At 36.3% G+C, this 25,811-nt stretch overlaps 1 protein-coding gene, 1 long non-coding RNA gene and 1 other non-coding gene across 7 annotated transcripts; 1 reads left to right on the top strand and 2 right to left on the bottom strand.

The window, feature by feature from the left end:
• Window positions 1–8,923: 8,923 nt before the first annotated feature.
• LOC130964990 (small nucleolar RNA R71) lies at window positions 8,924–9,031 on the bottom strand. Its single transcript, XR_009081051.1, has one exon. It is a non-coding gene; the product is annotated as a small nucleolar RNA R71 (small nucleolar RNA).
• Window positions 9,032–15,382: 6,351 nt separating this feature from the next.
• On the bottom strand, window positions 15,383–25,485 carry LOC130961703 (uncharacterized). Its single transcript, XR_009079606.1, has 3 exons — window positions 25,263–25,485; window positions 16,104–16,153; window positions 15,383–15,978 (listed from the first exon to the last, which is right to left on the bottom strand). It is a non-coding gene; the product is annotated as an uncharacterized LOC130961703 (long non-coding RNA).
• On the top strand, window positions 18,151–25,811 carry LOC130961702 (protein YELLOW LEAF 1, choloroplastic-like). Of its 5 annotated transcripts, none has more exons than XM_057887688.1 (6): window positions 18,234–18,322; window positions 18,601–18,711; window positions 23,299–23,368; window positions 23,491–23,642; window positions 24,969–25,041; window positions 25,313–25,811. In XM_057887688.1, the coding sequence occupies exons 3-6, from the start codon at window positions 23,311–23,313 to the stop codon at window positions 25,519–25,521; spliced, it is 492 nt and encodes a 163-aa protein (XP_057743671.1). In that variant the 5' UTR covers window positions 18,234–18,322; window positions 18,601–18,711; window positions 23,299–23,310; the 3' UTR covers window positions 25,522–25,811. The 5 variants fall into 5 exon arrangements, with proteins under 5 accessions (XP_057743667.1, XP_057743670.1, XP_057743671.1 ...); XM_057887685.1 differs by having other exon boundaries at window positions 23,285–23,368; XM_057887686.1 differs by having other exon boundaries at window positions 18,246–18,322; window positions 18,674–18,711; window positions 23,285–23,368.

The following is a 25,811-nucleotide window of genomic DNA, read 5'->3' as shown; positions in this document are numbered from 1 at the left end:
TTGTTGTTGTTTTCGGCTGCCATGTCTTCTTCTTTGAAGATTTCTGTTAGGTCCTCTACAGAGAGTTGTGCTTTAGCTTCTCTTAGCTTTCGCTTCAGGGTCCTTTCAGGTTCAGGGTCAGCCTCAACAAGAATGCTTTTGTCTTTGCTCCTGCTCATATGAAAGAGAAGAAAACAAGAAAATACGGAATCTTCTATGTCACAGTATAGAGATTCCTTGAGGTGTCAGAGGAAAAGAAAAATAGAAGGAAGAGGTAGAAGAATTCGAACTTATCAAGAAAGATAGAGTTCGAATTGTGCATTGAGGAGTAGTGTTAGTCCATAAATAGAAAGATGTGAGAAGAAGGGAAAAAATTTTCGAAAATAAATTAAAAACATTTTAAAAACATTTTGAAAAATTGAAGAATGACTTTCGAAAAATATGATTGGGAAAGAAATAAAGTGATTTTTGAAAAAGATTTTGAAATTAGAAATCAAAAAGATATGATTGAAAACTATTTTGAAAAAGATGTGATTAAGAAGATATGATTGAAAAGTTATGGTTTTTAAAAAGATGTGATTGAGAAGATATGATTTGAAAAACAATTTAAAAAGATTTGATTTTGAAAATTAATGACTTGGCTAACAAGAAATTTAAAAGATATGATTCAGACATTAAACCTTTCTCAACAGAAAAGGCAACATACTTGAAATGTTGAATCAAATCATTAATTGTTAGCAAGTATTTTTGAAAATGGAAAGAAATTGATTTTGAAAATATATGATTGAAAAGATATGATTTGAAAAAGATTTGATTTTGAAAAATTTTGAAAACTTGAAAAAAATTTGAATTAAAAACAAAATTTTCCCTCTTCTGCCATCCTGGCGTTAAACGCCCAGAATGGTATCCATTCTGGCGTTTAACGCCCAAAACACTACCCTTTTGGGCGTTAAACGCCCAGCCAGGTGCCCCGGCTGGCGTTTAAACGCCAGTCTTCCTTCCTCACTGGGCGTTTTGAACGCCCAGCCTTTTTCTGTGTAATTCCTCTGCTGTATGTTCTGATTCTTCAATTCTCTGTATTATTGACTTGAAAAGACACAAATTAAAAATTTTTGGGTTTTTAATAATGAGGAATAATCAAAATGCAACTAAAATCAAATAAACAATGCATGCAAGACACCAAACTTAGAAGTTTGTATACTACTGACACAAACAAATTGAGAATGCATATGAGAAACAACAAAACACTCAAGACAAGAGAATTTAAAGATCAGAACAAGGAAATCATCAAGAATAACTTGAAGATCAATTAAGACACATGAAAGAATTCGAAAAAGGCAAGAAGAACAGAAACATGCAATTGACACCAAACTTAAAATGAGACACTAGACTCAACAAGAAACATAAAATATTTTTTTGTTTTTATGATTTTGTAATTTTTTTGGACTTTTTCGAAAATTGATTGAAAAAAAGAAAATAAGGGTATCAAAATTCTTAATGAGAATTCCAGGAATCATGCAATGTTAGTCTAAAGCATTAGTCTAAAGAAATTAGACATGGCTAGCCAAGCTTCAGCAGGACATTGTATTCAAGAGCTAAATTGATGAGAATCAATCAGCTTTGGTGATGATAAGAACATCACCTTGAAACACTAGAATTCATTCTTAAGAATTCTGAAAATACCTAATCTAAGCAACAAGATGAACCGTCAGTTGTCCAAACTCAAACAATCCCTGGCAACGGCGCCAAAAACTTGGTGCACAAAATTGTGATCATCAATGGCGCCATCAACATGGTACGCTCAATTGCAATCTCAACTCTTTATCACAACTTCGCACAACTGACAAGCAAGTGCACTGGGTCGTCCAAGTAATAAACCTTACGCGAGTAAGGGTCGATCCCACGGATATTGTTGGTACGAAGCAAGCTATGGTCATCTTGTAAATCTCAGTCAGGCAGATTCAAACGGTTATAGATGATGTATGAATAAAGCATAAAATAAAGATAGAGATACTTATGTAATTCATTGGTGAGAATTTCAGATAAGTGTATGGAGATGCTTTGTCCCTTCCGTCTCTCTGCTTTCCTACTGTCTTCATCCAATCCTTCTTACTCTTTTCCATGGCAAGCTGTATGTTGGGCATCACTGTTGTCAGTGGCTACAATCCCGTCCTCTCAGTGAAAATGTTCAACGCACCCTGTCACGGCACGGCTAATCATCTGTCGGTTCTCAATCAGGTTGGAATAGAATCCATTGATTCTTTTGCGTCTGTCACTGACGCCCAGCCTTCAGGAGTTTGAAGCTCGTCATAGTCATTCAATCATTGAATCCTACTCAGAATACCACAGACAAGGTTTAGACCTTCCGGATTCTCTTGAATGCCGCCATCAATTCTAGCTTATACCACGAAGATTCCGATTAAGGGATCCAAGAGATATCCACTCAATCTAAGGTAGAACGGAGGTGGTTGTCAGGCACACGTTCATAGGTGAGAATGATGATGAGTGTCACGGATCATCACATTCATCCAGTTGAGGAACAAGTGATATCTTAGAACAAGAACAAGCTGAATTGAATAGAAGAGCAATAGTAATTGCATTAATACTTGAGGTACAGCAGAGCTCCACACCTTAATCTATGGTGTGTAGAAACTCCACCTTTGAAAATACATAAGAACAAGGTCTAGGCATGGCCGAATGGCCAGCCTCCCAATGATCTAAGAACTAGGCGTCCAAAGATGATCCTCAGATCTAAAGTGATCAAAAGATGATAATACAATAGCAAAAGGTCCTATTTGTAGAGAACTAGTAGCCTAGGGTTTACAGAAATGAGTAAATGACATAAAAATCTACTTCCGGGCCCACTTGGTATGTGCTTGGGCTGAGCATTGAAGCATTTTCGTGTAGAGACTTTTTTTGGAGTTAAACGCCAGCTTTTGTGCCAGTTTGGGCGTTTAACTCCCATTCTTGTGCCAGTTCCGGCGTTTAACGCCGGGCAGTTTTGAGCTGATTTGGAACGCCAGTTTGGGCCATCAAATCTCGGGCAAAGTATGAACTATTATATATTGCTGGAAAGCCCAGGATATCTAATTTCCAACGCAATTGAGAGCTCGCCAATTGGGCTTCTGTAGCTCCAGAAAATCTACTTCGAGTGCAGGGAGGTCAGAATCCAACAGCATCTGCAGTCCTTTTCAGCCTCTGAATTAGATTTTTGCTTAGGTCCCTCAATTTCAGCCAGAAAATACATGAAATCACAGAAAAACACACAAACTCATAGTACCTTGTTCTACCTTGTTCTACCAATTTGTTTTATCTTAAAGCATGTTGCTGAAACTATTTGTATTGAATAAAGTGCTTATAATAAGTTACGTTGCCGTTGCTGCCACAGTCGCCGGTGAGTCATGCACCGCCATGGTTAAGAATTTCTTAATTTACATGAATGACTTGAAATGCATTTGAAATTAGTTAGTTGTTGTGATTATTCTGAGCTGTGATTAAATTTAGATGCTGTTGTGAACAATGATTTAGTTTAATTTATTAAATTGAAATATGCCGAGTTAATTATTGAAAAGCTCTCGTATGGATAATTGATGAATTGAGTTTGGATTGTTGCTGTGAATGTAATTGGTTTTGTTGTTATGAGAGACTAATTGATATAAATAAGCTTGGTTTGAGATTGTGAAATTTGTATTAAGTTTGATGATGTTTTAGTGTTTCAATTGGAGTATTGAATTCAGGTTATGGCTGTGAATGTTTTTGGCTTTGTTGTGAGTGTCTGAAGCAGAAATTGATATTGGTTTTTCTGATTTTGATGAAATTGTTGAAAAGTTCTGACTCTATACTGAATTAATTGAGTTGTGTGGCTGAAATTATGATTGGAATGATTGAGATTTTTTAGTGGAACTTTGGTTGAATTCGTTGATTATGTGAAATTGAATTATAAATTGTTTGATGAGAGATTATTGTGATTTATGTATTTTGATGGATCAAATTGAATATGCTGTTGAACATTACATAAGTGTGGAAATATAGATGTGATTGTGTCAAACGCAGCTGCAAATCCTTTTCAATAGCGCCTGTTTTTGGAGTAAATAATTTGATTATGGTGTTAAGATCTGAACTTCTGATTCTAAAGTTAATTGTTTATGGCTTCAGTCCTTGAATTCATTTAATGTTATCATAGTTTCAATTAGTGTAATATGTTGTTGGAAATGACATAAATACCTTTCGAATAGTTACTTGTGCTTATAGTGATTGCATTGTGTGTGCATTTGTTGTTGAATAATTTCTCACATTAACTTGTTATTGCTGCTCTATACTTGTTGTTGGTTGCTGCTGATTTTTCCCCTTCATTGCTTGCTTGTTAAATGATTCTTAAATTCAATGAGAAGGGAAATGCTGCTGAGTTATTATTGTTTGTGTTGGAATAGATGATGGTTGCTGAACTGAGATTGGTTTTATTGATAAATATGTTGCTGAAATTGTTTAGTTTGGCTTGATTGATTTTCTGTTGAATTAATGGATAAACTGATGTGCCCCTACTGCTTGTAAGTGTAATGGTTATTAACTTCAATGAATAAAATGCTGCCTGAATCCATTACCTTTGTTCATTTTACTGTTTTGGGTGCTGTATGATGGGTCATTGATTGCTGTTCTGTTGAGTGTTGCTCTGCTTCTTGCTGGTTGGATTGGTTTTAATTGTATCCTCATGTTTTCTTGCTGGAATTTGCTTATTTACTTGCTTCTTATGAATTCATTATGATTTTTTGTGTTTTTAACTGTCAAAGAATTCATATGAAATTTGAATTGATTGATTGAAATTGTGAAATAGGCAAATTTACTGCTGAAATGCTGCCAGAATTTATCTTAATCTATTTTCAATATTCATCTTTGATTCAATTAATTGATTGAGTTGGTATTTAATTGCTTTTGGTTTTCAACTATTGCTAAGCTCAATTGATTGATTATCCGGCTAAGTGCTTCACTATTTTGGTTGTTGGAAGCTGGAAGCTTCGGGTTTTGTTATTCACTATTGGTTGTTGTCCTTTTTGGTTGATCAATTAAACTGCATTGTGTTGTTTGAGCAAACAAGTTCTATTTGACGAATTTCTGTGTCAAAATAGACCCTTGTTTGCTACATGATTTCTGATTGCCTCAAGATATTTCTTTGCAAGTTGTGGTCATGCCTTTAACATTCTTTGCCCTTTTTTTTCATACTAAATTACTCCTATGCATTGAATAGTTCAAGTGAATTTTCAAATTGAACACGAACTTGAAATTCTTTTAAAAAAAGAGCCTCTTTTGCATGCTCTCACAAGGTTGAAGATTTATTTCTACCAATGTGACTAATTTGATTTATTTTATTCATGCCTAACTTACCTTAAGTCACATAGGGCATGAATTTTTCAAGTCTTGTCTCAACCTTGTGACTTTTATGCTTCATTGGAATTTGGTATTTGAATGTTCTTTGGCTTATATGTTTCTTTATGTTTCTAACTTAGTCAATACCAAATTGTTTTAATTTATGCCACTTATTTGTGATTGATATTTACTTGATTTTGTGCTCTACACATACATGTGTATCACTTATTTTGGCATTTTGAATTGTTGAGAAGTGAATACAAACTTGCTTGTTTTGAAAATTTAGAAACTTATTGAACTTAAGGAACTTTTGACTATGCACCTAACTTTTTGTTTCGATTTTTCTTATTTATAGGAGTGCTGAAACGCTGACCACATACTACCTTGAGGGCTCAAGAATATTTTGATTCATAGAGACACTAATCTATGTTAGAACTTTTAACTTTTGGTTGAACTTGTGTAAGACATATAACTTGTAGAACTAATCAATGTACTCACTAATGTTATTTTGTTTTAAAACAATGTTAGATAAATAAGGCATATTTGAATTATGTATGTTTTTACATATTATATAAATGTAGACTTGCTTAGTAAAATAGTTAATATATTAGTTAATTAAAAAAATAATTTAGTAAATTATGCATGTAATTTGTAATAAAAAAAAGTTGTTACAAAATAATTAATTTCCTTTCGTAACTAAAGAAAAAAAATGTTACAAAATCATGTTACATTTTGTAACAAAATTTTTTGATAGGAAAAAAATTGACTGTTACGAAAAATACCTTCAAGATCAAAATTTGTTACCACTTTTGTAACGGCTTCTGATTTTTTGTATCAGAAAAAATTGTTACAAAATATGGTATTGAATTGTAACAGTTTCATTTTTCGTTACAAAAACTTTTTGTAACGGGACTTACTGCAATGGACCCTTTTTTTGTTACAAAAAACTTTTGTTTCAAAATTTCGACGTTTTGTAACAATATTTTTTGTTACAAATGCGCCTTTTTCTTGTAGTGCTCCGTTCTACCTTAGATTGGGTGAATATCTCTTGGATTCCTGATACACGATGCATGGTTGATCGCCTGACAACCGAGCGCTCGCCTGACAAACGAGCCAGCCATTCCGTGAGATCAGAGTCTTCGTGATATAGGCAAGAACTGATGGCGGCATTCAAGAGAATCCGGAAGGTCTAAACCTTGTCTGTGGTATTCTGAGTAGGATTCAATGATTGAATGACTGTGACGTGCTTCAAACTCCTGAGGGCGGGGCGTTAGTGACAGACGCAAAAGAATCACTGGATTCTATTCCGGCCTGATTGAGAACCGACAGATGGATAGCCGTGCCGTGACAGGGTGCGTTGAACATTTCCACTGAGAGGATGGGAGGTAGTCACTGACAACGGTGAAACCCTTGCATAAGCTTGCCATGGAAAGGAGTAAGAAGGATTGGATGAAGACAGTAGGAAAGCAGAGAGACGGAAGGGACAAAGCATCTCCATTCGCTTATCTGAAGTTCTTACCAATGAATTGCATAAGTATCTCTATCTTTATCTTTATGTTTCATTTATCATCTATACCCATTTGAGTCTGCCTGACTAAGATTTACAAGGTGACCATAGCTTGCTTCATACCAACAATCTCTGTGGGATCGACCCTTACTCGCGTAAGGTTTATTACTTGGACGACCCAGTACACTTGCTGGTTAGTTGTGCGAAGTTGTAGTGATCACAATTTCGTGCACCAAGTTTTTGGCGCCGTTGCCGGGGATTGTTTCGTGTATGGACAACTGACGGTTCATCTTGTTGCTTAGATTAGGTATTTTTCAGAATTCTTAAGAATGAATTCTAGTGTTTCAAAGTGATGATCTTATCATCACCAAAGCTGATTTATTCTCATCAATTTAGCTCTTGAATGCAATGTCCTGCTGAAGCTTGGCTATCCATGTCTAATTTCTTTAGACTAAAGCTTTAGACTAACATTGCATGATTCCTAGAATTCTCATTAAGAATTTTGATACCTTTATTTTCTTCTTCCACTTAATTTTCGAAAAAAACCAAAAAAATTACAAAATCATAAAAACCAAAAATATTTTATGTTTCTTGTTTGAGTCTAGTGTCTTATTTTAAGTTTGGTGTCTTGCATGCATTGTTTATTTGATCTTGGTTCTATTTTCAAGTCAATAATACAGGAAACTGAAGGTTCAGTACATGCAGCAGAGGAATTATACAGAAAAAGTCGGGCGTTCAAAACGCCCAGTGAAGAAGGACAGACTGGCGTTTAAACGCCAGCCAGCGTGCCTGGTTGGGCGTTTAACGCCCAAAAAGGTAGTGCATTGGGCGTTAAACGCCAGAATGTGCACCATTCTGGGCGTTTAACGCCAGGATGGCACAAGAGGGAAGATTCTGTTTTTTAATTCAAATTTTTTCAAGTTTTCAAAGTTTTTCAAAATCAAATCTTTTTCAAATCATATCTTTTCAATCAAATCTTTTTCAAAATCAATTTCTTTCCTTTTTCAAAGATACTTGCTAACAATTAATGATTTGATTCAACATTTCAAGTATGTTGCCTTTTCTGTTGAGAAAGGTTTAATGTTGAATCATATCTTTTCTTGTTAGGCAAGTCATTAATTTTTAAAATCAAATCTTTTTAAAATTGTTTTTCAAATCATAACTTTTCAATCATATCTTTTTAATCATATCTTTTTTCAAAATAGTTTTCAATCATATCTTTTTTATTTCTAATTTCAAAATCTTTTTCAAAAATCACTTGATTTCTTTCCCACTTTTAGTTTTCGAAAATTAATTCAAGTTTTTCAAAATGTTTTTAAATCTTTTTGACTTAATTTTCGAAATTTCTTCCCCTCTTCTCGCATCCTTCTATTTATGGAGTACCCCTCCTCCTCAATGCACAATTCGAACTCTATCTGACTAAGTTCGAATTCTTCTACCTCTTCCTTCTAATTTTCTTCTTCTCTGACACCTCAAGGAATCTCTATACTGTGACATAGAGGATTCCATATTTTCTTGTTCTCTTCTCTTTCATATGAGCAGGAGCAAAGACAAAAGCATTCTTGTTGAGGCTGACCCTGAACCTGAAAGGACCTTGAAGCAAAAGCTAAGAGAAGCCAAGGCACAACTCTCTGTAGAGGACCTAACAGAAATCTTCAAAGAAGAAGAAACCATGGCAGCCGAAAACAACAACAATGCCAAAATGCAAGGAATGTGCTGGGTGACTTTACTGCACCTACTCCCAACTTCTATGGGAGAAGCATCTCTATCCCTGCCATTGGAGCAAACAACTTTGAGCTTAAGCCTCAATTAGTTTCTCTAATGCAACAGAATTGCAAGTTCCATGGACTTCCATTGGAAGATCCTCATCAGTTCTTAGCTGAATTCTTGCAAATCTGTGACACTGTCAAGACTAATGGGGTTGACCCTGAGGTCTACAGACTTATGCTATTCCCTTTTGCTGTAAGAGACAGAGCTAGAATATGGTTGGACGTACAACCGAAAGACAGCCTGAACTCTTGGGAAAAGCTAGTCAATGCCTTCTTGGCAAAGTTCTTTCCACCTCAAAAATTGAGTAAGCTTAGAGTGGAAGTCCAAACCTTCAGACAGAAGGAAGGTGAATCCCTCTATGAAGCTTGGGAAAGATACAAACAATTGATCAGAAAATGTCCTTCTGACATGCTTTCTGAATGGAGCATCATAGGTATTTTCTATGATGGTCTATCTGAACTATCCAAGATGTCTTTGGATAGCTCTGCTGGAGGATCTCTTCATCTGAAGAAGACGCCTGCAGAAGCTCAAGAACTAATTGAAATGGTTGCAAATAACCAATTCATGTACACTTCTGAAAGGAATCCTGTGAACAATGGTACTAATCAGAAGAAAGGAGTTCTTGAGATTGATACTCTGAATGCCATTCTGGCTCAGAACAAAATATTGACTCAGCAAGTCAATTTGATTTCTCAAAGTCTGTCTGGAATGCAAAATGCACCACGCAGTACTAAGGATGCTTCATCTGAAGAAGAAGCTTATGATCCTGAGAACCCTTCAATGGAAGAGGTGAATTACATGGGAGAACCCTATGGAAACACCTATAATTCTTCATGGAGAAATCACCCAAATAGGATCAACAGAGACCTCAACAAGGTTTCAACAATAATAATGGTGGAAGAAATAGGTTTAGCAATGGCAAGCCTTTTCCATCATCTTCTCAGCAACAGACAGAGAACTCTAAGCAGAGCCACTCTGACTTAGCATCCATGGTCTCTGATCTAATCAAAACCACTCAAAGTTTCATGACTGAAACAAAGTCCTCCATTAGAAATTTGGAGGCACAAGTGGGACAGCTGAGCAAGAAAGTTACTGAACTCCCTCCTAGTACTCTTCCAAGCAATACAGAAGAAAATCCAAAAGGAGAGTGCAAGGCCATCAACATGGCCGAACTTGGAGAGGATGAAGAGGCAGTGAACGCCACTGAGGAAGACCTCAATGGGCGTGCACTGACCTCCACTGAGTTCCCCAATGAGGAACCATGGAAATCTGAGGCTCAAAATGAGACCATAGAGATTCCATTAGACTTACTTTTGCCTTTCATGAGCTCTGATGAGTATTCCTCCTCTGAAGAGGATGAGTATGTCACTGAAGAGCAAGTTGCTAAATACCTTGGAGCAATCATGAAGCTAAATGACAAGTTATTTGGAAATGAGACTTGGGAGAACAAACCTCCTTTGCTCACCAAAGAACTGGATGACTTGTCTAGGCAGAAATTACCTCAAAAGAGACAAGATCCTGGGAAGTTTTCAATACCTTGTACCATAGGCACCATGACCTTCAAGAAGGCTCTGTGTGACTTAGGGTCAAGTGTAAACCTCATGCCTCTCTCTGTAATGGAGAAGCTAGGGATCTTTGAAGTGCAAGCTATAAGAATCTCACTAGAGATGGCAGACAATTCAAGAAAACAAGCTTATGGACTTGTAGAGGATGTTCTGGTGAAAATTGAAGACCATTACATCCCTACTGATTTCATAGTCCTAGAGACTGGGAAATGCATGGATGAATCCATCATCCTTGGCAGACCCTTCCTAGCCACAGCTAAGGCTGTGATTGACGTTGATAGAGGTGAACTGATCATTCAAGTGAATGAATAATTCTTTGTGTTTAAGGCTCAAGGATACCCCTCTGTCACCATGGAGAGGAAGCATGAAGAGCTCCTCTCAAAGCAGAGTCAAACAGAGCCCCCACAGTCAAACTTTAAGTTTGGTGTTGGGAGGCCACAACCAAACTCTAAGTTTGGTGTTGAACCCCCACATTCAAACTCTAAGTTTGGTGTTGGGAGGTTACAACATTGCTCTGAGTATCTGTGAGGCTCTATGAGAGCCCTCTGTCAAGCTACTGACATTAAAGAAGCGCTTGTTGGGAGGCAACCCAATGTTATATCTTATCTATTTTCTTTTGTTATTTTATGTTTTCTGTAGGTTAATGATCATGAGAAGTCACAAAATCAATTGAAAAAGCAAAAACAGAATGAAAAACAGGAAGAAAAATAGCACACCCTGGAGGAAGGCCTTGCTGGCGTTTAAACGCCAGTAAGAGTAGCATTTGGGCGTTTAACGCCCAGTCTGGCACCATTCTGGGCGTTTAACGCCAGAAAGGGGCACCAGACTGGCGTTAAACGCCAGGAAAGGGCAAGAACCTAGCGTTAAACGCCAGAAATGGGCACCAGCCCGGTGTTTAACGCCAGAATTGGCTCAAAACGCATTTTTGCATGCCATTTGGTGCAGGGATGACTTTTCCTTGACACCTCAGGATCTGTGGGCCCCACAGGACCCCTACCTACCCCACCACCCTCTCTCTTCTTCTTCACCCATTCACCAATCACCTCAACACCTCTTCCCCAAAAACCCTTCACCTATCCAATCCCATCTTTCTCTTCACCACTCACATCCATCCTTCATAAAACCCCACCTACCTCACCATTCAAATTCAAACCACTTTCCCTCCCAAACCCACCCATAATGGCCGAACCCTACCCCCTCCCTTCACCCCTATATAAACCCATCTTCACTCCTTCATTTTCACACACCCTAAACACTACTTCTTTCCCCTTTGGCCGAAACACAAAGCCATCTCCATCTCCTCCATTTTCTTCTTCTTCTACTCTATTCTTTCTTCTTTTGCTCGAGGACGAGCAAACCTTTTAAGTTTGGTGTGGTAAAAGCGTTGCTTTTTGTTTTTCCATAACCATTTATGGTATCCAAGGCCGGAGAAACCTCTAGAAAGAGGAAAGGAAAGGCAAAAGCTTCCACCTCCGAGTCATGGGAGATGGAGAGATTCGCCTCAAGGGATGCACTTTCCTCCACAAGACTATTGGGAGCAAATTAACACCTCCCTAGGAGAATTGAGTTCCAACATGGGACAACTAAGGGTGGAGCACCAAGAACACTCCATTCTCCTCCATGAAATTAGAGAAGATCAAAGAATCATGAGAGAGGAGCAACAAAGACAAGAGACATTGAGGAGCTCAAGCACTCCATAAGACCTTCAAGAGGAAGAACAAGCCGCCATCACTAAGGTGGACCCGTTCTTTAATCTCCTTGTTCTTTATTTTCCTTTTTTTTTGAAATTTTCATGCTTATGTTTGTCTATGTTTGTGTCTTATGATCATTAGTGTCTTAGTGTCTATGCCTTAAAGTTATGAATGTCCTATGAATCCATCACCTTTCTTAAATGAAAACTGTTTTTAATCACAAAAGTACAAGAAGTACAGGATTTCGAATTCATCTTTAAAACCAGCTTAATTAGTTTGATGTGGTGGCAATACTTTTTGTTTTCTGAATGTATGCTTGAACAGTGCATATGTCTTTTGAATTTGTGGTTCATGAATGTTGGCTCTTGAAAGAATGATGAAAAAGGAGACATGTTACTGAGGATCTGAAAAACCATAAAAATGATTCTTGAAGCAAGAAAAAGCAGTGAATACAAAAAAAAAGGAAGGAGAAAAACGAAAAAGAAAAAAGGGGAGAAAGAAAAAGAAAAAAAAAAGAAAGAAATAAAGTTGTGATCCAAGGCAAAAAGAGTGTGCTTAAGAACCCTGGACACCTCTAATTGGGGACTTTAGCAAAGCTGAGTCACAATATGAAAAGGTTCACCCAATTATGTGTCTGTGGCATGTATGTATCCGGTGGTAATACTGGAAGACAGAGTGCTTTGGGCCACGGCCAAGACTCAATAAGTAGTTGTGTTCAAGAATCATCATACTTAACTAGGAGAATCAATAACATTATCTGGATTCTAAGTTCCTAAAGAGGCCAATCATTCTGAATTTCAAAGGATAAAGTGAGATGCCAAAACTGTTCGGAGGCAAAAAGCTACTAGTCCCGCTCATCTAATTTGGAGCTAAGTTTCATTGATAATTTGGAGTCTATAGTATATTCTCTTCTTTTTATCTTATTTGATTTTCAGTTGCTTGAGGACAAGCAACAATTTAAGTTTGGTGTTGTGATGAGCGGATAATTTGTACGCTTTTTGGCATTATTTTTAGTATGTTTTTAGTATATTTGGTTGAGTTTTTAGTATATTTTTATTAGTTTTTAGTTAAAATTCACTTTTCTGGACTTTACTATGAGTTTGTGTGTTTTTCTGTGATTTCAGGTATTTTCTGGCTGAAATTGAGGGACCTGAGCAAAAATCTGATTCAGAGACTGAAAAGGACTGCAGATGCTGTTGGATTCTGACCTCCCTGCACTCGAAGTGGATTTTCTGGAGCTACAGAAGCCCAATTGGCGCGCTCTCAACGGCGTTGGAAAGTAGACATCCTGGGCTTTCCAGCAATATATGATAGTCCATACTTTGCCCAAGATTTGATGGCCCAAACCGGCGTTCAAAGTCACCTTCAGATTTCCCACTGTTAAACGCCGGAACTGGCACCAAAGTGGGAGTTAAACGCCCAAACTGGCACAGAAGCTGGAGTTTAACTCCAAGAAGAGTCTCTACACGAAAATGCTTCATTGCTCAGCCCAAGCACACACCAAGTGGGCCCGGAAGTGGATTTTTATGTCATCTACTCATCTTTGTAATTCTTAAGCTACTAGTTCCCTATAAATAGGACCTTTTACTATTGTATTTTCATCTTTTGATCACTTTAGATCTCTAGATCATCTTTTGATCATGTTTTTATGATTGAACCCTCTTTGGGAGGCTGGCCTCACGGCCATGCCTAGACCTTGTTCTTATGTATTTTCAACGGTGGAGTTTCTACACACCATAGATTAAGGTGTGGAGCTCTGCTGTACCTCGAGTATTAATGCAATTACTATTGTTCTTCTATTCAATTCAGCTTGTTCTTGTTCCAAGATATCACTTGTTCTTCAACTTGATGAATGTGATGATCCGTGACACTCATCATCATTCTCACCTATGAACGTGTGACTGACAACCACCTCCGTTCTACCTTAGATTGGGTGAATATCTCTTGGATTCCTGATACATGATGCATGGTTGATCGCCTGACAACCGAGCGCTCGCCTGACAAACGAGCCAGCCATTCCGTGAGATCAGAGTCTTCGTGGTATAGGCAAGAACTGATGGCGGCATTCAAGAGAATCCGGAAGGTCTAAACCTTGTCTGTGGTATTCTGAGTAGGATTCAATGATTGAATGACTGTGACGTGCTTCAAACTCCTGAGGGCGGGGCGTTAGTGACAGACGCAAAAGAATCACTGGATTCTATTCCGGCCTGATTGAGAACCGACAGATGGATAGCCGTGCCGTGACAGGGTGCGTTGAACATTTCCACTGAGAGGATGTGAGGTAGCCACTGACAACGGTGAAACCCTTGCATAAGCTTGCCATGGAAAGGAGTAAGAAGGATTGGATGAAGACAGTAGGAAAGCAGAGAGACGGAAGGGACAAAGCATCTCCATTCGCTTATCTGAAGTTCTTTCCAATGAATTGCATAAGTATCTCTATCTTTATCTTTATGTTTCATTCATCATCTATACCCATTTGAGTCTGCCTGACTAAGATTTACAAGGTGACCATAGCTTGCTTCATACCAACAATCTCTGTGGGATCGACCCTTACTCGCGTAAGGTTTATTACTTGGACGACCCAGTACACTTGCTGGTTAGTTGTGCGAAGTTGTAGTGATCACAATTTCATGCACCAGACATACATCAGCCCTAAAAGTGTTGTTTCTATAAGGCAAGGTCGTTTACAGAAGGTATGACGTGCATACTCAGCCCTAGAAGTGTCGTTCCTGTAAGGCAAGGTTGCTTATAGAGGTTATGCTATAACGTGCTTAAGCTCTGCTTAGCTCTGGAAATGCCATATCTAGCCATGTGAGTCGGGTTTTGGTGCGGATTTCGAATGTCCACAAATGATCCGGCAATTGCATCGGGTCATACCAAGTAATACCTCAGTTGAGTGAGGGTCGATCCCACAAGGATTGATGGATTGTAAACAATAGTCGAATGAATCACTTAGTCAGGCAAGCAGAAAGTGGTGTTTTGGGGGTTCAAAAGTATTAAACAGTAATTTAGAAAATGAACAAGCAAACAGTGGGATTGGTGTGAAATATAAAACAGTTAAGGTTTCAGAGTTATTTATTCTTTCGGATTAAGTTTTCTTATCAACTATTTTAATCATGCAAGATTCATTTCATAGCAAACTGTAATTGACTAAACCCTAATTCCTTAGTAATTTAGTCTCCTCTAACCTAATCAACTGCCAATGTCTTGGTCACTTAATATAGCTTAGAAGGTTAGGTTCAATTCTAGTTTATCAGCCACAAAAATCCCAATTCCCAAATATAAGAAGATTATATGTCACGTATCCCTTTAAGTCTAAGTAATTAGCAATTTGGGAGGAATTTACTTTCAAGCTAGTGTTCAAGTGAGATAATTCTTCCAAGAATCACAAGAATGCATATAGAATAAGGGTTATTCTTCTGATCTACCCAGATTCATAAGATGAAGAACGAAAGTAATCCTTGAAACTGAATCAATACATTAATTAAAATAGAATAATAATAGTCTTAATCCATAGAAATAAACAGAGCTCCTAACCTTAACCAAGGAGGTTTAGTGGCTCATGACTCAGAGAAAAAACTAGGGTTCAGAAAGTGTGAAAATGTGTAAGAGAGAAGATCTCCCGAAGGGCTAAATCTTTTCCCTTTTATATCTAACCTAATTTGATTTAAAACTAAAATCGAATAATAAATTCTAAATCTAAAAATATCTTTTCTTAATTCAAAAATTAAATTGAAAATCAAATAAAGCCTTCCGTGCTAATTTATTAAAGACGTAGGTACCACTCCTATTAGCACTGCCGGGGTTTAGCGCCAGTTTCTAGCATTTGGCACTGGGACTCTAAAGAAGAATGAGTGCTGGACGCGGTTTGGCGCTAAACACTAATGTCATAGCGTTTAGCGTCGTGATGCCAGAGAGAAAGTATATACTATTATATATCGTTGGAAAGCTCTGGAAGTTGGCTTTCCAATACTACTAGAACCACGTCAATTGGACCTCACTAGTTCAAGTTATGGTTGTTGGAGTGTAAGGAGATAAGGGTTGACAACATCCACTTTCTTCCTTTTCTTCCACACGAACTCTGTCAAACTCGCTCGGATCTTTCCTGATATTAGTAAAACCACAAAGCGCATCAAAGTAACATCCAAACAGGCCTAAAACACTAAAATCTAAATAAAACTCAATAAATTCATATCTAAAATAATAAGAAAATAGCAAAAAAATGCTCACACATCAGGCTTCATCGGGAGGGGGTAGAAACCGACACATGAGCTCATAACCTGCACCAAGATTAGATATGCATCATACTTGTTTGTGCATCCTTTTTTGTTATGTATTCTCTATGAATGTGTGTGTTTTCTGTATTGTTACTGTGATGCTTTTTTGTATTTTCTATTTATCTATTATTTTCTATATTTTTATTTACTGTTTTTGTATTCTCTGTTTATACATTGCGTGTCTAGTCAATAACAAAGAATTAATAAACGTAATTAACAACCCTGACCTTACTAGGAAATCCCAAATTTTTACCCCCTATTCTCCCCATTCAAATGGAAACGAAGTGCTTTTCTATGAGTTGGTGCCTCTGTTCATCTACGAGGTCCCGACGTTCGAAATTTATTATGTTTTTGGTGGGGAATCTCGTGTTCGACTATACGTACTACGCGATAGGCCCTTCTCACACCCACTAGATAGTCCGGACTTTAACTTGGACATGCTGTATGATTTCTCTCTTTCTTGGTTACACCCTAACAGCCACGGTCATCCTTTTCCTAGTCCACCGGTCCATGCTTAGCCCTTACATCAGGTGGCTTCTAAGCCTAACACAGGCGAGAGTTACATTTCAGATCCACCTCTGGACGTCATTATACCTCAGGCACCTCCTTCACCAACCGAGCAACTGCAATCGCAGTTCGGTCCGTTGGGCGAAGCCTTAGCTCCTGTGTACGCTAATAGACCTGTATTGGGTGGCGGGAATAGCAATTCATCTGGTGGAGCATCCATTCCTGGGGACTCAGAAGAGGAGGATCCAGAGGAATATTAACAAGAGGAGGAGTTACCATCTTTCAGGAGTGATTCATCTGCAAGCAGGCCATATAGGTGGTCTATCGAATGACGATATTTGTGTTCAGTTAGGGGATGTTAGTTGATATTCTTTTGGCGGCATCTCAGCTTAGTACTTTTTCAGTTTAGTCTCTCCCTTTTGTTAGTTTACAGAGAGAATAGGAAAGTCTAGAAGTGTTAGGCTATCCCGGACAATAGCTTAGTGACTTTTTGTATGGGTCAAGGCCTGTGATGTCATATGTTTATATTTGTATATAACTATCTTATGGGATGTATACTGACAGGGTCTGTAAACATTGTACTAATGTATGATGATATGTGAATATTCTGTTAATATTTATGTTTATAATGTTAATTATTTTTGTATGCTTTCAATAATATATCGATAACTGTTTTCAACAAATTTTTACCTCGTAAAAACGACGATATTTTAACAATGAATCACGGTTATATAATAAAGATTAGTCAATAAATAGAAAGTCAAGTTAGTGACGTTTAACTTCTGGTTGGTCATAGCATACTAGAAGTTGGATCGTTATATGATTAACCCTTCACTTTACCAACTTCCTCACTTTAAAGGATTCGAATTCTAAATTTCAATCTCAATTACTAAATACTACAATAACACACACCACTCACCACCAACCACCCGCCACACCATCAGTCTAGTCTCCTCCCACTCTCTAACAACCTTAAATTTTAATTTTAATTATGATATTATAGTCAATTTTAAAAATAAAAAATATTAAAAATGATTTTAATTTTGGACAAAAATTTTAAAGATAAAAAAATATTTTATTTTATTTTTATTATTTATTTTGTTAATAATGATAATGAGATGGCAAAAATTTACGTATAGTCATTTTTGTATGAAATTGATAGTTATCATTATATGATAATTTAATTAAATATATTAAATTATTTAATAATTTTTAATTACTAACTTTATATAAAAATAATTGTATTTAATTTTTTACTTAATAAAATATAAATATTAATATCTCTTATTCATACTGCTTAATGAAATAAATAATAAAAAATATAAATATTTTTAAAATATATATCAGTAAATAATTATTTTATTTTTTTTATTTAATTTTTTAATATGTATTTTGAACTCTAAAATTTTAGATGGACTTAGGTGCTGCTAAAATTTTAGATGGACTGATTGTTAGTTTTATTTTTGTCAAGGTTACCGAAATCCAACCCACCATAGACCCATACCCCTGATTCCGTTACGCCCTGTCGCACTCCATGAAAAGTCACCGCCATATGCATTCCTTTAAAATACATAAATGCCAAAGACACATGGAAATGATCGCTACCTTCAAGAACCATTCTAGAGCCTCCGAAGAGGAGAACTTCAATTGGAGACAACTCATAAGGTGTCGATCCACTCCTCTCTAACTTCGTTTTCTGTTTTCCACCTATATTTGTGCTATCGTGATTTTCATTCATTCTCTGGAGGTGTGTTTGACGTGGAAAAATCGTATAAACAATATTTTCAGGGTTTATGTTTACGTTGTTTTTACGCCGTCAATGTTATTCTTGCACAGAACAGTTTATTTTATTATTATTATTATTGCTTCTTCTTCTTCTTCTTCTTCTTCTTCTTCTTTCGAGATGTGAGAATTTCTGTTCTATTTGATTCACTTTGGTGTAGGTTTGAACTGCCTCTTTAAGCTCTTGTCTTGATCCTAACTGTTGGTTATGTCTTTGTTTTCTGGAATACCAAGGAGTGCAATTGGCGTTTTGCTCCCTGCTGTAGATTTGGGTATTGCCATTTGTTATTCTCACATGTGCTTTTAGAAATTCCATTGAAGATTTTCATCATGTTTGATAGTGCTATCTTGTGCCTTTCTTCTATTTGGAACACCTGGAAATTGAGAATTTGATTGATTTATCTGCGTTCTTTAACTTGTTCAGAATTTGAATTACAGCAGAATTTTGTTCTAAAGTTCATGGAAAATTGAGAATTTCTATAAAAAAAAAATAGTTTTTATTTGGTAGAGAATTGTTTTTCCTTCAATTTCTACTATCAATAATGGGTGGATAGGTTATTTCTATCTGTCACTGTGTTTCTTCTTAATTAGTTATATAAAGCTCCCTGAAAGGATCTAGAATTTGCTTGACAATTGATTATATGTGACAAATGAGTTGAACGGCATAACCGCATAAGGATAATGTTGTAAAATTGTTGAGTAGATTTTTATTTAAAATTTTAAATATTTCATTTGCTCTCTATGGATAGAGATACAATCTGATTTTTTCCCCATAGCCCAAACAATTTTTCTGTGGGACTTGATCCTTTCAAAAGCTAATGAGTGCTATTTTAATCATACAAAAAATCATTGTTTCTTGATGAAAGGGTAAATTTTTGGGTAGCTGTAGAATAACTTAGCCTGCAGCGACGTTGAAAAATAAAATATAATCAATTAGCTTTCTTTAGGTAGTCTCATAACTTGGTCTTGAAAACTGATTTTTGTGTGGGGTTTCTTTTTGTTATGAAGCTTATTATTTCTAGTATCTACTATCCAGAAATCTAGATCAAAAGCCAATAGATGAAATTTTAGTGGTGTCGTGAAGTTAGTATAGCAATCATGGTGAATATGAAATCAGTTTGGAATACAGGGTACAAGCTGAGTTAATGAGGTGTGATTTCCATTTCTAGTATTTTTCCATATACAGTGATAAAACAAGATAGTCCACCAAAATCTAGATAAGTCTCATCATTCTCATATGTGGAAATAAACATACAAACATGGGAAGGTATGCATCCTGCATAACTGCACTTTTGCAGCATGGGAGTTGTTTTCGTTATTTGGAGTTCTTTTTATTTGATTGTGGTGAAGCTAATCTGAAATGAAAGTGTAGTCAATCTAGTTATATTGCAGAAAGTCACAGGTTCCAACTATATTGTTTTTCTTCTAAATTTAGCTATGTTTTTTTTTTAATTTATACTGATTAAATTTTTTATTTTTTCGTTAAATGACCATTTTGGCACTTGAAAAATTTGAGTTTGACAAAATAGAGCCTTCATTAAAGAAACAAACCCATGACCACTAAAATATAAAAATGTTTGACAAAATACACCTAACGTCGTCTGTTTGCTATTGCCATTATCGTCATTGCCAACGTGCAAGTTAGGCATCTACTTAGCACTACGACACAATTTTTGTGGATTCTAACCAACTGAAATCTATAGTGACTCCAAATTTACAAGACTCTTACTTATATGATTCTGTAAATTTGGGGGTCAATATAGGTTCTAATTGGCTAGGGTCAATGCCAAGTAGATGGCTAACATGACATGATGCCAACGATGGTAATGGCAATGATGAATAGATGACGATTGGTGTATTTTGACAAACGGATTAGTGCATTTTGTCAAATATTTTTTAATTTTTGTATTACACGGGCCGCTAATTCGTTTCTCTAATCTGGGGGCTATTTCGGTCAAATTTGAACATTTTCAGATGCCAAAATGGTTATCTACACTCCTGTGTTGTTTGAAGTAGCCGGGGGCGGAGGCTAGTGCCCACAAAAAAGAAATTAAAAATTTTAATGTATAAAGGTCACTAACTTTTACATTAGCCCTACTTAATTTTAATTTTTTTTCCTTCTTCTAAAGTTATATATTTATATTGGCGCCCTCCTAAGAATTGCTCTAGGTCCGCCCTTGGAAGTAGCCCATTTTTGCATAACTTTCTGTGGAGACAGCAGTGTTCCCCCGTTCATAACTCAACCCATTGAGCTTATATTAACAAGAGACCATTTTTCCTAAAAGCTTTAGCTCTTTTAATATTAGGTCACCAAATATGAATCTCAAAAGATATTCGTAGAATTAGTTCTGAATTTCACATTTCTGGTGCTTAAAAAGGAACTAAGTGCAAATTTGTCCCATACTTGGTTCATATGTTGGGTTTTATAAATGAATTAGGACTAAAAGGAGATGGAAATATAAATCAGGAACATCCCCACTGAAATTTAATCCTAAGGACCTATACATGGGTTTTGGTTATGAATTTTCACAAGTGATAATTAGACGTGATTATGATGCTATCACATATTGTGCAGCAGTCTAGAAGGAAGATTTTGTGTTTAAATGGCATTGCTTGTTTGAACCAAAAGACATTTGAATTGTGTCTTTGTTGATGTTTTGTGAGTTCCTATGATCATTAGGTTAGTTAGCTATTGGAATGTGTTTATTGTCCCTTTGGCAAAAGCTGATTATGATGGTTCTGGTTAAGGCCAATTTAAATTGATGATGCTTGACTCATTGACTATTATTCTTTCAATAGAGAATACCCGTGCGTTGGTATGAGATATAGTTTGTAATAATGAGTTTTAAGCTGAATTTGATTGATAAAAGATGTTTATTGTTGTTGTTTGTGATTTTCTGCAGCATAAGAAAATGATCTTTGCTAATGATATCTGTTGTGTGTTACTTGGCAACTTGATATTAGCTTTAGATTTCATTAACAATTAAAGGATTTTCCCAAAAGAAAAACTATGCTGAAATTATGAGAATGTGACCAAGCTTAAAGAGGAACAACATTTGATCTCCCCTTTTTTCAGAAAGGTTCAGCCATGTATGGATGAGTCGGTGAGGACGAGTTTACTTTTCCTAAACACATGTAAACTCACTTTTAATGTGTTTGTGTTCATAAAAATTGTTAGATCAAAATCAAAAACAACTTGAGATAATTTAGCTAAGCCAAAAACTTGTTGGTGTTGGTGTTGGTGGTGGTGTTTCTGAAAACTTCAGAATTCTGTCTAGCAGGGGTATCTTTGTGATTTTTTAGTTGTGTTAGGAAACTGCCAACATATATATTAGAGTCTAGAAATGTAGAGTATATAAATAAATGGATATGGAATAGTTAAATTGGAGTATTTCAATAAAGAGAAATAGAAAAATAGTAGAAGGGATAAGTGTGTATGTATTGTTAACACTCGGTGAAGCTGGATCTCAGCTTACTGATGAAGAAGGAGATGAGAATTAGCTAAACAGAAGGGATAACACAGGGCACTATAGCAGCCACCTCTCTCCCCAGACAGATTCGCGAAATCATCCCCTTCCCACTTTTCCCTCACTCTGTACATTTATATCACCCCCTGTGCACCAACAGAATGCACACACATGCCCTATGCACTCTGCATCCCGGCATTGCATTCTTCTCACCTCATGCGTCACCCCCTAAGCATGTCAGTTAGGCCTCGAGGGCTCCCTTGATCCTTCTATTCCCTGATTTTGCATAATTCCTTGGCTTTCCCTTAACCTTTTCCTCTTGTACACTTTTAGACCCTTAGGGAATTTGTTCTTATTACTAACATATGATCGAAGGTGAAGATTTTAACTAAATTTTACAATATTAAGCTTTTTCTATATTTAATTTTGGAAACTTTTGAGCTGGTTAGCAGTGTGTACATGGGTGTTGAAGATAAACCTAGGCTGAAGCTGTTTATGTTTTCCGATCTAAATAGTAAACTTTCATAAATTTTCTGTTTTAGTTAGAGATCTCGGATTGACCTCATATTTTAGTATGTTGTAGGTGAGACGTTGAAGTGAGTCTCCACAAAAATTTGTAGGTTTCTGTGTCGGTTTTTGTTAACTAATCAAATGACACTCAGGTGGCCTAAAAATCTAATATGATGATCACAACATATGAAATTGTTAATTGAATTTTAGAAAGAACTCAAGAATTTGTTGGATAGCAGAATTGATACTTCGACTTACCGAGGACAGTAATTGGTGCTTTTCTTCCCTCTGTAGTTTGCGTATTTTCAATCCCACGTGCCTTAGGAAAAAAGTATTCGATTGATCAATCCTCTTTATGCAACTTACCTTGTTTGGAGTTTGAATTTGAATTAGGGTATAATTTTAGTTCAAGTTAATGGGAAATTGGAGAGCTATATAAAAAGATTTTGGTTAGTTTATGTTAGAGGATTCTAGTTTTATTTTTTACTTTTTCGATTTCGGTTATTGACAGGTGGATAAGCTATCTATGTTTGCCAATTGATTTTGTGTGACAAGGATAGTGTTGTAAAATTGTCGACTGAACTCTTAATTTTTTTTTTTAATATTTGATTTGCTGCCGAGACATAGAGATTCAATCTTTATTTTCCCCATATCCTAAAGCAACTGTTTATTTATAATTGGACTGAATTATTTCTAGGAGTTTGTTTTAAACATGTCATAAATGTAGAATCATGTAAAATTTGCTAAGGTGAAACTTTGAGCACTTTTGATATGACTACTTTGAGCAATGACTTCTCAACTATTATGTAGAACTCTATTCTGTTTGAAACAAACAATTTATTATTTTCCTTCTTGTTCTGATTGCTAGGATTGTCGTATTAGGTGATCAGTAAGATGCTGGAACCAGTTCAATTTTGTGTCGGCACTTCGTCTCTAGTAGTACCAGGGCCAGGTGCACTGATTTTAGACATCTCACTATCTCAGTTAGTAGTTGAGCTAATTTTTGTATGTGAAGTGTCTCACATGTTACTTAAATCAATGGAATATGGTTTTGTTATATTTTCTCTGCTGCAGCTGGATATAGAAGTCAGGGTGAAGTGCAGGTCAATAATGCTCGACCTAACATACTTCAGATGCAGCCCTTACCATATAACATTAGAAAAGGAGAACTTCAGACTGCTAATTTTCGAAGCCGTTCATCTCGTGTCAAATGTTCTGCTGTTTTGGTAGGCTATTTCCTTTTCCTTTTTATCTTTGGCATTTTTCTATATGTGGACCTCTTCTATTTTTTACTTTTAAATATAAAACAACTAATTTCAATAAGAAATGAAAAATATTACAAAGGTATGGAGGATAAGAGATCCTCATCACGATCAATTGGTATAAGCAGCAGTCTGTATTGTTACAAGGCAACTTTCATTCCTTATTGAAATTTTCAGAGTTCCTATTAAAATTGTTTGTAGTTGAATGTTATTTATCCAATCAAACGAGCTCAGGTCTTAATGACAGAGGAAACCATGCTAGGAAACATAGGAAACAGTTGTAAACCTACTTCCTTTTTAGGAAAAGCTTTTGGCTTCACTACTTGTAATTTCTTATCACCCCTTTCACAATCCTCATCATGTCTCACATATTGAGGCAATCTTTATCAGTTCCTTGTCCTATTTTTCTTAATCCCTTATCGTTTGAAGATGCTCAAGAACTCATCAAATGTGGGTTATATTTTTAATAGAGGAGTCAACATTATTCTGTGCAGGATATTTTCCTGCTTGTTACTGAAGTATCTAAGTAGTTTTTATGTTGTTCTTTTCTGTCTTGATCTTTCTTCCGATCTCTGAACTTCCTCTTGGTTGTTATTACTCTCCATATTGAACCATTCTGATGTTTTGTGTTCTTTATTAATAGAGTGAGCTAGAGAGAAGCTCTATAAGAGTCCAGAAGAATGTATAAGAGTCAGAATCAGTTAGAGAATTAGTTAGATTAGTTAAGCAGTTAGGCTGCATTTGGAAGGGATACTGAGACTGAGGGACTGAGATTGGGAGACAAGAGACTGAGAAAGTGAAACTAAATTAAGTCTCTGTATTGTGTTTAGTGTAAAATATATTGGACTAAGTTATGTGTTACTATTATTTTCAGTTTAAGATAAATCTGGAGATTGAGGGCATAGATTTAGAATTTGAAAAGTTAAATGAGGATACTTCTGAGAATAATTGTTATTAAAGTTTCAGTTTTTATTCTACAAAATTTCAGTCTTCCGTGTTCTCTCTTTTTGGAGTTACTAAAGGGACTGGAATTTCGTGTCCCAGTACTGAAATTTTAGTTCCAGTCCTTGACCGCCAAAGACAATACTGAGTTGCAATCTTCCCGTCTCTGAAAACAAAAGCTACTTTAGAGAGCAATTAGACAAGTGGCTTCTAGAATCTGTTAAGAGTCCAACTAACTTAAGTGCCAAGGCCCCATGTATATATATAAAAGCATGAACTTAGTAATCTTCCTCATAATACCAGTATCATCTCTTTCTCTCTCTCTCTCTAACTCTCTAATTTATATAGGATGCTAAATGTGCTGCTGCTAGTGCAACACAAACCTTGGTACGTCGTTCTCGAACAACTACTATTTCTCCTGGTAATTACTTCTCTCCTATATCATTTATTTCGACGGCAGCCACAAACTTATATTTTGTTTTGTGCTTATACCATATCATGTGTGCTTGTTCATTTGTTTATATGAGAAATACTAAATGTTCCCATGTGGTGCTTAAAATTCTTCCAAGTTTAAAATCTCACATATATTAATAGTCTTTTTATGTTGTGTAAATTAAAAATCATACCAAGAGTGGAGCTCACCTTATGTGTTCAATGCCAATCAATATGATACGCTTTGTTTGGGATGACAGAGAAAGTGAAGTCCCCTAAACTTGATGACAATGGCCCGGGGTTGCCCCCTCGAGATAATGATGGAAATGGCGGTAATGGAGGTGGAGGTGGTGGTAAGTTTTCCGGTGGACTTATTCTTTTGGGTATTCTTGGGATCCTGGACATTCTAAAGGATATAGAGTGTGAATGGCTCCGCAACCGTAAGCATAGGAGATTTCTTCAAGCATGAAAAGTTACTTGTCATGCATTGCTGTCGATTCTTCTTACATGCTTGACATAGAAACTTGGATTGTTACTCTCAAGTTACTGTTCTCGAGTTTTTCCATCGTCTATTGAGACATGAATTGATCTCAGTTAGAAAAGCTTAGATAGTTATGGTGCTCCATAGAGATTAATTCCTATATTGGTACACGTGTTGACTATATAAGACTAGTTTGATCCATTATCTGCACCCTAACCAATTCAAAATTTTCGGATAAAACTTATTTTTTCGGGGTCCATTCGTTTATTCATTTTATT

Source organism: Arachis stenosperma, chromosome 2 (genome assembly GCF_014773155.1).
Source record: "Arachis stenosperma cultivar V10309 chromosome 2, arast.V10309.gnm1.PFL2, whole genome shotgun sequence".
NCBI lineage: Eukaryota > Viridiplantae > Streptophyta > Magnoliopsida > Fabales > Fabaceae > Arachis > Arachis stenosperma.
The sequence above is the reverse complement of the archived record's forward strand: the minus strand, read 5'-3'. Positions and strand labels throughout refer to the sequence as shown.

Excerpts from the sequence above, each read along its gene's own strand:
- LOC130961702 (XM_057887684.1), top strand. The coding sequence starts at position 23,311 with ATGCTGGAACCAGTTCAATTTTGTGTCGGCACTTCGTCTCTAGTAGTA. Across the intron at positions 23,643-24,968 it reads TCAAATGTTCTGCTGTTTTG|GATGCTAAATGTGCTGCTGC; the intron begins GTAGGCTATTTC and ends TAATTTATATAG. Across the intron at positions 25,042-25,312 it reads AACAACTACTATTTCTCCTG|AGAAAGTGAAGTCCCCTAAA; the intron begins GTAATTACTTCT and ends TTGGGATGACAG.